Source organism: Nyctereutes procyonoides, unplaced genomic scaffold (assembly GCF_905146905.1).
Source record: "Nyctereutes procyonoides isolate TBG_1078 unplaced genomic scaffold, NYPRO_anot_genome, whole genome shotgun sequence".
In the NCBI taxonomy this organism is placed as follows: Eukaryota; Metazoa; Chordata; class Mammalia; order Carnivora; family Canidae; genus Nyctereutes; species Nyctereutes procyonoides.
Window position 1 is genome coordinate 12,343,495 of NW_026575140.1, and position 15,547 is coordinate 12,359,041.

Here is a 15,547-nt window from a genome sequence, read left to right on the forward strand (position 1 = left end):
TCCCTGTTCCCTCCCCAGCGTGATCCCAGGCCCAGAGGCCAGGGAGCAGCTGTGCAGGAGGCTGGAGGAAGGAGAGGCGGAGTCCACCCCCTGGCCTCCTGCCTGAGGTGAGTGGCTGAATGCCAGAGGCCTCCCCAGGGCGCAAGTGTGTGGACCCCTGCCCTCCAGCCCCGAGCCGGGTCTGCGGGTCCTGCCCTCCCAGGGCCCATGTAGGCTTCCTCCTGCCTCACCTCTCTACGCGTCCCCAGTTCTCCAAGCTGCTGTCTCATGATGAATAGTACTTTAATACGGGTATTAAAAAATACAGGCAAATGTTTAATGCTTGCAAGCTGTGTTCCATTATTGATGCTGTGCTTGAGAGCCAGGCAGGCAGCCCAGGAGGGCCGGGGCTCAGCAGAAGTGATGACGCAGCAGCCCTGCGAGGCAGCCATCTGCCAGGCCCCCACTGGGCACGGACGGGCACCGGGGAGACAGAGTAGGAACAGGAACTCAGGTCTGGAAGTGGCCTCTCTGGGTCAGGGCCTCCCTCCTCCCCCGATCAGCTAGATGCCTGACAGCATGGTCTTCTCCCTGTGGAGTGAGTCATACCCCCCACCCCGCAGCATGTGAGGACTCAGCGAGGTGCCACAGGAGGACCCTGGGTCTGGGCCTCTGGAGACTTGGAGGCCACCTGTGCAGGCCATTTCATGGGCTCAGGGTTGAAGTGAAAAGTTGGGTGCCTCCCTCTCCCCCTAGCCCCCCCTTTCTTACTGGGAAAGAGGAATCAGTGTCCCATTCAGGAATTCAGAGCCCCCCCCCCAGGGTACGACCGAGCTGGCCTACCGAGATTGCCCCCTAAAATGTCCAGGACCCAGTGAGCCCACAAAGACATGAGCTAGGCTCATCGCCCCTTGCCCATCCCCCCAGGGGCACATGTAACACCCCCAGCGCAGTGCCTGGCATGTGGTAAGAGCTCCCGGTGCACTAGCTAATACTTCACTGTTCTTGCCTTCTGGAGGCTTCATGACCCAGCATCTGGGAATTGTTTTCCTTTTCCCCAAACCTCAGGTGACCTTGGGACAGGATGACAAAAGCTGGATAAGAGGAGATGAGGTGCAGCCCCTGCCTCTGAGAACCTCCCTGTCCCCTGGCCCAGCCACAGGGGTGGGGAGCAGGACAGCCCTGCTGAAGCAAACGTCCTGAGCACAGTGGGGCTTGAGGCTAGAGGGTGTGCCCCCCACTCCCCCCTGCTCCTCTGGCGGGGGGGGGGGGCCTTCCTGGCTCCTCTGCCTTCTCCTACAGGGATTTCATGAGTAGAGCTTGGGGGAGGCTCCTTGGTGCAGCGTGTTGTGGCTGTGTCCTGACAGCGCCGGTTCAGGGGTCTTCTGAGCTGAGCCGGCCTCCCACATGCCCTGGACAGGCCCCCAGCTGGGCCATGTGCGATAAGGGTGGAAACGTGACATCTGGGAAGCTACTGTCTGCGGACAAGCTGTGCACAGCAGGCAGGGGCCTGCCCAGGATGAGCAAAGGTGGTGCGCCGGAGCAGGGCGCAGGAATATCTCTGGGCCTTTGCACTGCTCCTCCACGCGGTAATGTTTAGCAGTGGTTACTGAGCAGCTCCTCAGTGCCAGGCCCTCCTCATGAGGGTCACAGGCAGGGCCCTGCCTTCTGCAGCTCTTGTTCTAGAGGGAGAGACAGCCAGGACCCAGTGAACAAGTCTGCCTCCCAGATGATGCAGGTAGTGAGAAATGCTCAGAAAGATGTGGGACTTTCCTTAGAAAGGGCTGGTGGTGGCAAGAGAGGTGCACTGGCAGGGCCCTCCCCAGGGCCTGGGGTTGGAGCTGACACCTCCATGGCCAGAGCAGGCTGGCCACGTGCTGTTGCCTCAGCAGAGCTTTCCAGGCCACGGCAGAGGTCAGGAACAGAAGAAAAGTCTAAGGGGCCAGCCTGTTGTGAGTGCAAGAGAAGTGGTAAGACCTGAAGTTGGAGAGAAGTGACCAGAGGATAGGAGATCCTAGAGGCGTGGTGAGGAGCTGGGGTTTGCTTCGATCCCGTGGGAAAGCACCAGGGAGTAGTGTGCTCTGATGAGCACTTCCCAGGGCTTGCCCCGGTGGGCAGTACACTGGGAGGGTGGATTGTAGGGGTGGGAGAAGCAGCAGGGAGACAGTGAGGAGATGGCTTGGAATTGACCAGAAGAGGTGGCCAACACTTGTCGGCCTGGCGGGTGCCCTGGAGAGAGAAGCCAGGGCATCAAGGCCGATTCCTTCCTTGGTTTGGGCAGAGCAACTGGGTGGCCTCAGCAGTGACGCTGCTCCCTGAGATGGGAAGGCGGGGAGCCAGAGAGATGTGCTGGGGCCCTGATCCAGATCTAGAGATGGCCTTGAAAACATGACCAGGCATGGCCACCGAGAGACACAGGAGAGAGAGAGACAGCACGTGCACTCCGGAGCAGAGCCAGGTCGGTGTGCTCTCACTGGTGGTCAGAGAGGAGCATTTCTAGAAAACTCTATCCCTGATCTTCTGTACCACCATCAGTGTTCCCAGGTTTGAGGGACACCAGGAGGCCTTGGCGCCTGCCTGTGCTCACCACCACCCCCTTTGCTTTCCCCTCCACACCTCCCCAGCTGTCCTCACGTGAGAGCACCACCCCCTACTCCCCGGCTGCCACAGGTCCCTGTGCCCCCTGGTCCCTGGAGAGCGCTGCCCGGCAGAGCCTCAGCTGTCCCCCTCTGTCATGGAGACAGCAGCAGCTGCAGGCGACGGGCAGTTGTGACCATTTGTCAGAATGCTCCCCTTCCTCTCTGGCCTGCCCTTCTGGAACATTTCTATCCCACGGCCCTGGAGACAGGCCTCATCCAGGAGTGGGAGGCCCAGGAGGGAAAAGAGTACTGTCTACGCTCCACAGAAAGGCCAGGCTTCTTCCTAGGAGCTGGCTGTCCCCCCCGACCCATGGTACCACTAGGGTACTGAACGGGGATCCCATTAGCCACATATTGTACACCCCCACACGAGCCGCTCTCCTCTGAGTCGCCCCCTTCGTGCAGGTGGGGATTACCCCCAACTAGGAGGTGAAGAAATTGTGGCACAGATACAAGGGGTCACCCAGCTGGGCAGACATAGCAGGCTCTGGGTACACAGAGGTGAGCAGGGGCGCCCCTCAGGCAATGGCAAAGCCCAACCCACACCGTCCAGCTCCATCCCCCCAACAGCCTTGTTCCTCTTCTCTGCTGCGTTCTTGCCCAAGGCTGCTGGTTCCAGCTGGGCCTGGGCTGGAGACGGCCTGCCCAGTGTTTGCACTTCGTGGTTTGGCCTCTCTGTTTCCAAATGCTCTGGGATTTTTCTGGAGCCGGGGTGGGAAGAATCTTCTGCTGTCTGGCCCCAAGGCATGGCTGGTATTCAGAGGGAAGCAGGAAACCAGACCCTGAAATGCAGAGTTTAGTGTGAGTTCAGTGACCCAGGATGGCTATGCGTCCAGCATCTTGGCTCCAAATGTGGTTCATGTTGTTCAGCACACTAGACCTTGAGGCCCCAGACCCTTGTCCCCACAAGCCTGAGTCCAAGTCTATGCTTCCCAGGAGAAGGGACTAGAAGTGAGGCCAGCAGATGCGCACCCCAAAGGGGAGACAGGGCAGGGATGCTGAGCTGGTGCCGTCGGGAGCTCGGTGGCCACACACCCTCCTCCAGGCCCACCTGCCAGCTCCTTGGCTGGTCCTTCTCAGTCTGCAGGAGTCGTGGGATCCCTGGACTCCCAACAGGAAGACCCGGTTGTTCCCCCAAGGCTGAGCCTCTGTGGGCACCATAGCAAAGAAGGGAAGTCGGCAGACTTCCTCAGAACTTGTCCTTGAGACCTCTCACTTGACATTGTCTTGGCCCAGGGACCCTGAAAAATCTGCTTTTCTCCATTCTCTGGATCTCCTGTTTTCCTTTTCATAGAATGGAGACTCCTTTCCACACAGCCTGAGCCTTATCCCTGCAGGACTTCCTAGAGAGATGGTGGGAAGGAGAAGTGGCCCTAACTCATCCCATGACCTTGGTCAAGTCACTTTGCCTTCTTGCACCAGAGTTTCGTTTTCTGAACAGCAAAGATAAAACTCAGGGTTGTCATAGCAGGCACCATGCACTCCAGGTGGGGGCTGGCAGCAGTGAACAAAACAAGTTCCTGACCCCAGGATGGCGGGCAGGGGGACAGTACCTAGATGACCGGTGCGGTGTTACTTGTCCCATGAAAATGATCTCTAAAAAAGTAAAGGCGGGAAGGGGTAGGGAGTACCTCGGCCTGTGGGGAGCATTGCTGTGGCCTGTGGAAGATCAGAAAGGTAACCCGGGGCTTCTGTGGCAACAGTGGTAGGCAGAGGGAGGCCCGCCTTTGCTCGCAGAGTTCCATTTTGGGGCTGGAGGTAGGGGAGAGAAGTCAGTCCAGCCGGTGGGCTCCAGGGTTGCTGGGCCCGGGTGAGCAGTGTTGGAAGGCATGGAGCCAGGCCCAGTGTGAGCAGCACCCCACCGTCCCCCACGGGCCCGAGAGCTGGGGTCCCAGGCCAAACCCAGGAAAGGGCAGGTTCTATCAGGATGCTGCAGGACCGGGGAGAGACCTCCTAGGTTAAGCCCAGAGGCTTCTGACCTCCACTCGGCCTCTCTTCCAGGCAGCTCTGCCTCCTGCTAAATGCAGAGAACATCTTTCACTCGATGGCAGACATCCTGCTCCGAGAGGAGGACCTCAAGTTCGCCTCAACCATGGTCCACACGCTCAACACCATCCTGCTCACCTCCACAGAGCTCTTCCAGCTGAGGAACCAGCTCAAGGACCTGAAGACTCTGGTACTCCACGTCCACGGGCTCGGGCCCCGGGTGTGATCCTGCGTACCCACGGCACAGAGCCGCAGTAGCCCGCCCCTCACCCCAGGAGGCTCCCAGGGGGAAGGGGGGAGATGGGATAAATCTGAGATTGCCTGGGTTGCCTACTGAATGCCAACCATGGCAGTAAGTCAGAGCCAGTTTACTTGGGGCCACCCGCTGCAGGGGTCTCTGCCCAGGGAAGGCTCTGGACTCTAGGGTCCACATGCCCTCCCTGACCCGCCAGAGACCATACATTTTCACTTGTTGCCACCCCACCCCCCACTCCAGCACTGCCCCCTCACACACTGAGCAGACTGGCTCCTGGGAGCCAGTGGCTCATGCCCTCGGGGCCACACCACCCTGTCTGAGCCAGGCTTCTGGGCTATAACCGTTGCTGGACATCAGGGATTATTGCTCTCCCCACCCTCCGCCTTGCCTTGGCTCTGGCCTTTCTCTCAAACGGTTGAACACATCTGTCTCACAAGGCCCCCTATCCTAAGCCAGGTTGTCACAGTGCTGCCTGGCCCAGGCTTGGGATAAGGACCCACCAGGGCTGCTCAGAGAGAGCAGGGAGGTGCTCACCCTTGTGCTATCCTGCCCTGGAGACACCGGGCAAGGGCAGGAGGCTGAGCTTCCAGGGGCCTCTGGAAATGGCTGCTATTCTGGATGTGCTGGTGGCTCTAGGGTGGCTGGTGGCTCTTCATTTCCCAATGTGGGCTGTGGTCTCTGCCCCCCACCCCCTCCTTCCCAGCTCAGACCCTGCCTCTACTCCCACTCAGAGAGTCTCAAGGACATCCAAGCCTACTTTAGGGCATCTGGGGCCAGGCAGCTCAGAATAATCCAGGCCACACCTCTGCCTTCTTCCTGTGGTTCTTTCCAGACGTTTGCAGAGGATTTAATAATTTTCCTCAGTGCAGGGGTTCCCTGGTTGTGGGCTTCACTCCTGGGCTGGTTCCTGAGTGCCAGGTGGGCCACGGGGGAGGGAGGAAATGGCATCTGAGGATGAGACGGGAGGTTGCTGGAGAGCCTCAGCCCTGAGGAAGCTTCCTCCCTCCCCGCGGCCGAGCCCTCCCAGCCCCATAGGCTCCAGGACCACAGAGATCTGGAGAGGACAATGCTGCTCTTTGCCAAGGGCAGAAATGCCAGCGCAGAGGACAGGCTCACGCCTGACCAGGCCTTCACAGCCACCACCACGTGGCTCTGCGGGACCGGGAGTAATGACAGGGTCTGAGGAGGAGCTGTCAGCGTTTCCTTTGTGACAGCTTGTTCCCAGCTGGGCTGCCAAACACAGCCCTGGGTGCTGAGCTGGCTCCCCGGCACAGCGCAAGGGCCCCTGGATCCCAGGCCCCACATGGACCCCGGCTGGGCAGGAGTGGGGGCTCTGTGAGCTGCTCACACCTCTTTCCCCTCAGGAGAGCCAGAACCTGTTCTGCTGCCTGTACCGCTCCTGGTGCCACAACCCAGTCACAACGGTATCCCTGTGCTTCCTCACCCAGAACTACCGGCACGCCTACGACCTCATCCAGAAGTTGTATCCTTCGCTTTCGCCATGCTTCCTATCCAGCCACTGGGGGACAGGCGGGGCCAAGTGCTACCTTTCTGCCCAGGTGGCAGGCCCCACTGGCATGCTTCTGCCCCATCCCCCTGTCCTTCTGCTCTGCCTCCAGGCCTTGTGACATCAGGACCTTCGAGGGCGCAGAGGGGGGTGGATTGGAGAGTGCTGTTGGCAACAGACAGGGTCATCTGGGTCTTGTGGCTGGGGCTGCCCACCTTGTAAGCCAGGGATCCAGCCTGAGGGGTGCCCCAGGGCGGGGGCGGGGAGAGACCACAGGAATGGGGAAGGCAGGTGGACTGCAGTGGGTGCAGCCAGGTGAGGCCTGCGGGCTTGAGCTCTGGTGTCTCAGCATTTCTGGGGAGGAGCTCAGGGACCTTCTAGGGCCACAGAACCAGAGAGAACCCAGGTTGGCAGTGACGCAGAGGGGAGAAGCAGGCTGGGTGAGAGGCCTCAGCCAGAGTGAACACCCCCAGCATGCCTCAGGGCCTGTGAAAGGCATCCATGGGCAGATTGGTCACAGTTCTTAAAACACTGAAGCAAACCAGCCTCTCTCTGAATGCCTGGCGCGTGACCCGGGATCGAGGAGCTACTTAGAATGCACAATGGGCCTCCTTTGCTCGTGGGACCAGGAGTTAGGGGTAAGGAGAAAGGGGCCCTCAGGTTCCTCCATTGAGGGTCGGTGTGGCCTTCTCGCTCCCTGAGGGCTCCTGCTCTCCTTCCATGCCCTAGCTTTGCTTTTCTCAGCCATTGGCCTGGCCCAGGACTGCAGGCCACACATGCCGCAGCCCTGACCTTGGCCCTGCTGACAGGCGTCCACTCAGGGAGGAAAGAGGACCTTTCCTGCTCCGCCGCCCCCCGCCCCCAGGCTACAGGGCTGAGATAAGAGCCTTTCAGAGCTGGGAGGGCACAGAGGAGAGAGCCACAGGGCAGAACCCGAGTGCCCGTGCGGGGGGAGCAGAGACAGCCATGGCCTTTTTCATTTAGAGGGACGGGGTCAAAGCGCCAAATAGACTGGTGTCCTGTGTCTACCTTCGTGCTGAGGCAGAGCCAGGGCTCAGGTGGGAAGAACATGGCCCTGGGGCCCAGCTCTCCGGTTGCCCCCACCCCAACAGGGGCCGTCCCCGCCCAGTGGTCAGCCTTTCCTTGACCCACCGGCCAGCGGGGACCTGGAGGTCACGGTGGATTTCCTCACTGAGGTGGACAAGCTAGTGCAGCTGATCGAGTGCCCCATCTTCACATGTGAGAGCCCTGCTTCCCGCATGCAGCAGGAGTGGGGCTGCCTCTGCAGGGGGGCGGGGCTCACCCCAGGGATGATTCCTAGAATGTCAAGAATGTAAGTCAGGGCCAAGGAGCCCTGTCCGTGCGTCCGTGCGGCATCAGGCTGAGCATCTTCAGGTGGGTCTTGTGGACCCAGGCGAGTGCACGGCAAAACCCACCCTGAGGCTGAGATTGTCTCCGCGGTGGGGGCTGGGGGCGCAGCTGTCCCGGAGCTGTTCCCAGGCACGGCGCCCTCCGCCATGGCTCTCCGAGGCCGGGGACAGGGCCCACCTGCAGGAGCTTCTCCATGCCCAGCAGCCACCCTCTCCTCTCACTGCAAGGCAGCGTCGGTGTTTGCCAGGGCCCCAGGCACGACTGTGTGATGTAACATCCAGGCTGAACGTGCCGGAGTGGCAGCTGGCTAGGGCGAGCGCAGCTCCTGGCGCCTCGGCACGTGCAGTGCTTGCCCTCCGAAGCCGGCAGCCCGCTGAATCAAACTCCTGTGTTCACGGGATGGTGGGGAGGCTGGGAGGCAGCCCGCCCGGCGGCCTCCTTCCTGCCCAGCTGGTTGCCCTGGCCTCCGGCGCTCTGGCAGCGCCTCTCACCCGCCCAAGCTACTCCACACAACCGCCACCACAGTGGTGGATGCGCAGGAGACCCGAGAACAGGAGGGAGACCCTGTTCCCAGCAGTGTGCATCAAAGCCTGTCCCAAGTGGTCCCCTGATCTGACATCTCACTTCCCCCAGGGCCTCCAGGTCCAGCGTGACCCCGGAGAAGCCACAAACACCTCCTCACCAGGCCCAGGGCTCCGTGGGGGAGACCACATAGACACACCCTGGGCCTGCTCAGCACCCATCCCGCTCCTGGCTTGCCTGGCCCCGCCTTGGGGACTGACTTGGCCACACAGCCCCAGCTTTCCCAGAGATGACTACTCAGGTCTCCACTGGTGGCTCCTGCTCCCTGTGCCAAGAGGAGGGCTGGGGGTGGGGCAGCAAAACCTGGCTGCTCTGGCTCCAGCGTCAACCCAGACCTCCCCCCACACACACACAGCTGCTGCTGGGGTGACATGGCCTTTCCAGAAGTTTGTGGCTCATTGTCCACAAAGGTCTGGGACTGGGCCTTAGAGATACAAGAAGGCAGGAGCCAGGGATTCTCCCAGAAAGGCTCAAGAGGAGGGCAGCGTGGGCCTGTTTAATTGGGACAGGTACTGGGCAGGCCCAGGGGCACCTCTCCTATCTGGTGGAGTACGCCCAGGGCTAGTATCTGAGGTGGCTTTCCAGAAGCACCTACCAGACACTTCTGAGCTTGGCATGTGTTTAGCCACACACACAAGCGTTTTTCCATCCTGCCCTCCCTTAAAGCTGTCCTAATCCGGTCTTTCTCTCCTGCTCACTCTATTTATAGCTCTCTTGTGCTGGCACGTGCAGAGCAGACCGGGGAATCTGTTACACTACAGGCCCCGGGTCCCCTCATTACTAGGCTGCAGTGAGTGTAGGGGCTCAGGGACAAGGCCCAGCAGTAGCCTGGGGGGCACCAGGCTGAGGTGACTCTCAGGACAGATGACCAGGTGGAGGTGGGTGGGCAGGAAGAAAGAATGAGGACATCCCAGGACAGCAGAGGCACTGCTGGAGGAGAGGGTGGGCGGATCTGGCCAAGGAGGAGCCCCTCCGTCGCTCTAAGCCGCTGCCACCTGCCCAGCCCTCCCCAGGGTAGACCCCTCTCCCAGGCAGGCCGAGGCGCAGCCCAGGGTGGTGCCTGACCCCCGATCTCTACCCTCGGTCCTGTCGCAGACCTGCGCCTACAGCTGCTCGACGTGAAGAACAACCCGTACCTGATCAAGGCCCTCTACGGCCTGCTCATGCTGCTGCCCCAGAGTGGAGCCTTCCAGCTGCTCTCCCACCGGCTGCAGTGTGTGCCCAACCCCGAGCTGCTACAGACCGAGTGAGTGCTGGGCTGGGGACTGCCACCCTCTGCCTCTGTGGCTTTTGTCACCGAAAGAGGTCAGACCTGGAAGGGTCTCCCTTGCCTCAGAATCACATCCATCTGGCACTGTGGACACTGGCCACCCCACCGCCACTTGCCCTGAGGCCTCAGAGCACCAGGTCGGGGGCCCTGGGAATATTTATAAGGTGGCAGAGGGTAAGCAGTCAGGGTTGAGTTAATCTAGAAAATGAGAGGATGCCAGTCACCCAAACGGATGCCCCTGTAGAGAAACTGCAGGAGAAGGTGGAGGAGGAGTTTATGTCCTAGGTCAGAGATGGTGTCTGGTCCCATGATAGATAGGAGAGCCAGGCTTCAGGTGGCCCTCCCCTCCCCACATCTTTGGCAGAGTCTCCAACCTGGGCCTCAGGGAGACCCCAGTGTCCCTGTGACCTTCCCAACCCCATCCTGGGTGGGATGGGAGGCAGGATGCCCCCATAGCTACCCTGCTAGAGTCCTGCCCATGGGAAGAACAGGTCCTGGGCATGCCTCCACCACCAGCCCAGCATGGCAGCCTCCAGGCAGGAGCTGTAGCCCCCTGAGTTGGGGGGGGGGATGGAGGTCCAGCCCGGCTTCCACCCCAAACCCACTGCTGGCCCGGCCTCCAGAGCCTGTTGGGCTGTGTCTATATTTGGTAACCCTTGGAGGCTTTGCCTCATCCACAGGCATTTGGCATCCGAGATGGAAAATTTCACTTGTCAGGTCGCCATGGAAACAAGCAGAGCCACCGAGAAGATTTACGCTGAATGGAGCGCACCCAGCTTGCATCAGATGCCCTATGTGTCTAGAATTCCCTCCCAGGCTGTTAGAGCCACTTGGCAGGCCTGGCACCTCACTCTCCAGAAGGGCCTCGGGTTTGGGCCCTTGGGACTGATGCAGGCGGCCTCGAAATGGGCCTGGCCTGCCTGATGCTTGAGGCCCCGGTCCCAAGCCCCTGTGCCCTCCAGATCCCTGGGCTTAGGCTCCCACCACCCTCCCATCCAGCTCAGCCTCTCTGGAGCCTGGGTGTGGGTCACCTGACAAGTTGTCTACCCTGGGCTGGTGGGAGGGGCTTGAGTCCTCAGCAGGTGTGGCCCCCTCACCACCCCTCTTCCCAGACAGCAGAGCTCTGGGGCGGCAGGGCTAGGCACCCTCGAAGCTGTTCATAGTGACACCCATGTACTCTCCCAAGGGAGCAGGGAGTTGGGTTTGCCCTTAGATTCCCTTGTTCAGAAAACCTCTAACCCCTGGGACTCCAGAGGTCCTGAAGCCACAGTGTGCCTTGCTGGCCTGGCCTCTGCAGCAGTGTCTCCAGTGTCAGGGGGGCGTTAGGGTCACCCTGGCAGGCACTCAGGAGGAGAGGTGCAGCTGGAGGGGAGGAGGCGGCAGCGGCGGTTCTGGTCCCCACCCCCACCCAGCCTGCCCACAGACCCTGTGCTGCTCAGGGCCATTCCCCTGTTGGAGCTCTATACACAGCATCTCCTTTTTGGGGTGGGGGTGTAAAGCTTGCGTTAGTAGGACTCTCCCTGCGTGCTCCAGGCCCTGGTACAACACATCTGCAGGCGGAAGCTGGGGAAACACATCTCTCCCAGCCTCCTGTGGTCAGAGTCAGAGGAGTCTCGGGCCAAGGGGTTGAGGCCTCTGGGTTCTCTGGTCAGTGGGCTGGTCATAGGCCTGGACTAGGATGGGCAGGGAGACATCTAGCAGGGAGGGGGCCTTGCGAACAGCTGGGGGAGAGGTCAGATTGCAGGGTTGGGCACAGAGGGACCGCCACCCCCTGGAGAGGGGGATTGGGACAGTTTCAGCCTGGGAGGGCAGGCAGCTGGAAGCTGGCTTTGACTTGCCTGACAGGCTTGCAAGCCTGGAACAGCTGGGGGGTTCTGCACCCGCCACCCATCCCTCATCCCATGTGCTCAAGGCGCCAGGAGGCCTCGGAGACCCCGGCCCCTCTGAGGCTTCCAGGCCACTCCCCAGAGACCATCTCAGTGAGGCAGGGGGGATCCCCTGAAGAAAAAGTTGGGGCTGCTCACCAGCATTAGCCTGGTGACAGGTGGCTGGGTGGGGTGGCAGGTAAGAGGGCCAGGTTTGGGTACCGGAATCCCATCTCCGCTCCTGGCAGAGTGTGTTGCCCGCCCTCCCCCCGCCCTCCGGGACCCACTCCCTGCTCATAAGCCTCAGGCCAGGAGGAGCCCAGGGAGGCCGAGTCACTGAGGGCAGCGCTACTTGCCACCGTGAGGGCCCAGAGGGTGCAAGGTATGGCCCACTCCCCTGGCCACATCTGTGCCTGTCACCCAGGTTTGCTGTCCACTGTTGGCATCTCCATGGGAACCCCTCACCTCAGCACTACCTCGGGACCTAACGCCTGAGCTTGTCGTTCGTGTTGAGGGGAGCGGTGTACAGACCCGTGGACACCCAGCGTCCGACGACACTCGCCAGTGTCCTGTCTGGGCTTGTTTCCCAGCCCACGGATCTCTCCCACATGTCAGCCTACTGGGTTGAGGAAGCACCTGGCCAGTGCCCGGCTAGAGCTCTAAGCTGCAGGGTGTCACACGTGGCCTCAGAAGCCCAGGTTACTCTCTCAGGGCAGTGACACCTGGACCAGAGAGTTACTGTGACAGGGCGGCCCCTTCCCCATTCCTAGGGTTGCTGAATACAGCAGCCAGAGTTCAGAATGCTGCCCACAGTCTGCCCCCCCTAGGGCCAGCCCCACCTGGCTTCTCTTGATCTTTGTTGTACTAACGTTGCCTAAGGCCCAGGAGAGCAACGGCCAAGCCACCATCCAAGTGTCTTCGGTGGAGCATCTTCAACAGGAAGGGAACACAGTGGGTAGGGGCATAGGGGCCATCCCCAAGCTGCACATGGCATCCTGACCACGGGAAGGGTTCCCGCTGCCCCTGGTCCTGCCCTCACAGCCAGGTCAGAGATGCCGATCAGGGCCCGAGCTCATTGGTGTGGGTTTCCTTTGGGTGAACCATCGTTTCCCCCAAAGTGGACTAAGCCGCTGATGAACAGCAGGCCTGGGGCTGCTGGGCCCTTTCTGACCTCCCCTCAGGGGGCAGAGCTGTAGCCCCACTGGCTGCCCTGCGGGCACCTAGGCTGGGGCTGGACACCAGGCTAAGCTCTGGCATGCTGAATCTGAAGGAATCCTCACCACCACCCCATGGTGGCTCCTGTGGCAGTTCCCCTTTACAGATGAGGAAACAGAGTCCCGGGTCCAAGGTCAAATGGCTGGGAAGTGCTCGTGTTGTAGCCGGATCCAGGCTTACTGAGCTCGTGTGCTCAGATGCTGTGTGTGCCCCAATATTGGGGTCTCTCCATGAACTCAGAGGGTTCTCGTGAATAGCCCATGGCCCTCGTGAGACCCTGTTACCAGGGCCACCAGGCCTCAGCAGCTAGAAGCAATTACTTTTCCAGCCCACACAGATCTGTTTCCTAAGCCAGTGAGGCTACATTGCGAGAGGAGCAGACTTTCCTGAGATTCCACTGGAGGGGTGGTTAGGAACAGGGCAGGGCCCAAGGGGATCTAGTCCCTGGGGCAAGCTGAACAGGGTTACTACACTGCACGACCCCGGGAGGGCATCCCGCATATTTGTAGCTGTGTACAACCTGTGCAGCTGTACAGAACAACCAGGGAGGGTGGTAACAACAGGCGTTGTAGAGATTGTCAGCATGCCCGGTGGTGGAAGCAGCTCTCCTTCCCCAGGAACAGGGAATGACCACAGGCTTCTGGACCCCAACACTCAAAAATCAATGTCCTGCCAAGCCAGAGGAAGGCCCAGTAGAGACTCTTGAGCGGTAGACAATCCCTGTTGTCTACAGGCCTAGTCCTGCCCCAGAGAAAGAGCCAGGCTGCCTCCTCCCCCTTCTCCCTGGACCCTGTTCCAGGCCCCAGCTGGCTTCCTGGCTGGCTGCTAGCCCTGGCTTTCACCCCAAAGAGAGCCAGTCGTAAACAGGAAATGCTTCCCGATGAGATGCTGCTCCAGAGACTGAAGACCCTATCCAAGCGGCAGTGTTGACTGGTCCCAGCAACGGAGGGGGAGGGGATGTTGCCGGGCTCCCCTACTTTGGGGCTGCCCCCTTCACCCCAGCTCCCTCCTGTGTGTGCTGAGACTGATGCTGAGTCCTTCTCCCCCCAGAGACAGTCCGCAGGCCACCCCCAAGTCACAGAAAGCAGATTCCCCCAGCATCGACTACGCAGAGCTGTTGCGGCACTTCGAGAAGGTCCAGAAGAAGCACCTGGAAGTGAGACACCAGCGGAGTGGGCGCGGGGACCACCTGGACCGAAGGGTTGTCCTCTGACGGGCCTGGCATGGAGAAGGGCCGGAGGAGCGGCCCCACGGAGCATTCAGGGTTTTCCGGCCCCTTCCCCAGGAGCTCAGAGACCTGCCTGGGGGGCGGGGCCTGACCACCAGCGCGGGCGGGGGGCGGAGTTTGTCCACCCAAGCTCCCTCGCCCAGCCCCTGGGGCCCCCAGGGCAGGCAGCTGCACCCTGGCCTTCACACCGAGCCGGCGCCCCACCAGGGTGGGGCCGAAGCCTCAGGTGCCGCCCCATTCGCTGGAACTGGTCTCTTTCTAATATCCTCTTGGAAAAGAGCTCGACCTCTCCAGCCTCTCCAGAGCCCACAGCTCTGGCCCCGTGCTGACGTGTGCACCTGCTAGTATGCGCACCTGTCTGCACCGAGGGACCAGCACAGAAGTCCATGTGATGGCACACCCCCTGCCCTAATAAAGAAATGACAGAAAACCCTCCACCGCACCTGCTTGCTCCTTCCCCTGGCACCTGCTCCCCGCCTGATTGATGCCCACAGTTGCTCCAGGACCCGGTTGCCTGTCCCGGGGCGCTGAAGCCAGGGATTACCCCGGGGAGTGCTGGCTGCACCTGAGAGGCTGGTCACCGCACAGCCCCTGATGGGGTGTTCCAGGTGCCAGTTCGCGCCTTTAGGACCCACCGCGTCCTGGAGACCGCCCAGCACTGGTCTGGCCTGAAACCCTGAACCCTGCCTTCCCAGGCACCTCCTCCGACTTTTCCACCCGGATTCCCCCGTGGGAACGGGCCACATACCCAATGCACAGATGAACCAAAGCTGGAGTTTCTGAAGGAAAGGGCACGCCCTGCAGGCTGCGGTCCCTGGAGATGAAGGCCCAGACCCAGCAGCACAGGGCCAGAGCAGGTGCCCACCTTGACGGCTCAGGCTCAGCGAGCCTCATTACCCGCCGTGGGCCGGAGTCCACCGGATCCCAGTCTCGGTCTAATGAGCTCCCAGGTGGCCCCTGGGGTTGGGGAGACCGAGCTCGGGCGAGCCTTTCCCCGGGGCGGCTCTGCGCAGGGGGGGAGGGAAGGCTCTGCGCCCGGGTCCCCAGGACCGCGCGGCCGTCCCCACACACGTGCGCCCGGAGGCTGCAGCCCCCAGTGCTCGGTCGGGCCCCGGCCCCGCTGCTGGGCAAGCAGGCCGCCCGACCGGGTCGCGACCCCCGCCCCCTCACCCCCCCCGCCCGACGCGGGTGGCTGCGGCTCCGCGTGGGAGAGCAGCCCAAGAGCTCCCGGAGGGCCGTCCGGACTCGTCGTGCCGGGGATGAAGCGTCCGAGGCGGGCGCCCCCGCGCCCCGCCGCGCCCCCCGCGCCCCGCCGCGCCCGTGCGTGGCGCCCGCCGGACGCCCCCGGAGGAGCCCAGCCTGCCGCCGGCCGCTGAAAGCGCGGGAAGACCGCGGCCTGAGCCCCGGGCGCGGAGAGGGCGGCGGAGAGGGCGCCGGGCAGGCCCCCGGGCAGGCCCCCCGCCCGCGGCCCCTGCCCCGCCCGCCCCCGCCCGCCCCCGGCCGAGCCCCCGGCCGAGCCCCCGGCCCGTGTGGCCGCGCCGGGCTCGGGTTTCAGAGCCGCGCTCGGGCGCTGACCGGCCCGCGCCCGCCCCGCGCCCCGCGCCCCGCCGGCCGTTCCCACAGCGCGCCCCGCCCCCCGCCCCCCGCCG

The 15,547-nt window shown here is 62.1% G+C and overlaps 1 protein-coding gene across 1 annotated transcript in view; it reads left to right on the top strand.

Moving 5' to 3' along the window:
- Positions 1-14,335, top strand: part of VAC14 (VAC14 component of PIKFYVE complex) — a 100,424-nt gene extending 86,089 nt beyond the window's left edge. The window contains exons 15-19 of the mRNA XM_055306050.1: positions 4,620-4,794; positions 6,225-6,343; positions 7,527-7,606; positions 9,416-9,566; positions 13,721-14,335. Coding sequence (XP_055162025.1) covers positions 4,620-4,794; positions 6,225-6,343; positions 7,527-7,606; positions 9,416-9,566; positions 13,721-13,883 — 688 coding nt within the window. The 3' untranslated portion in view covers positions 13,884-14,335. The remainder of the gene's footprint in view (positions 1-4,619; positions 4,795-6,224; positions 6,344-7,526; positions 7,607-9,415; positions 9,567-13,720) is intronic.
- The last annotated feature ends 1,212 nt before the right edge of the window (positions 14,336-15,547 follow it).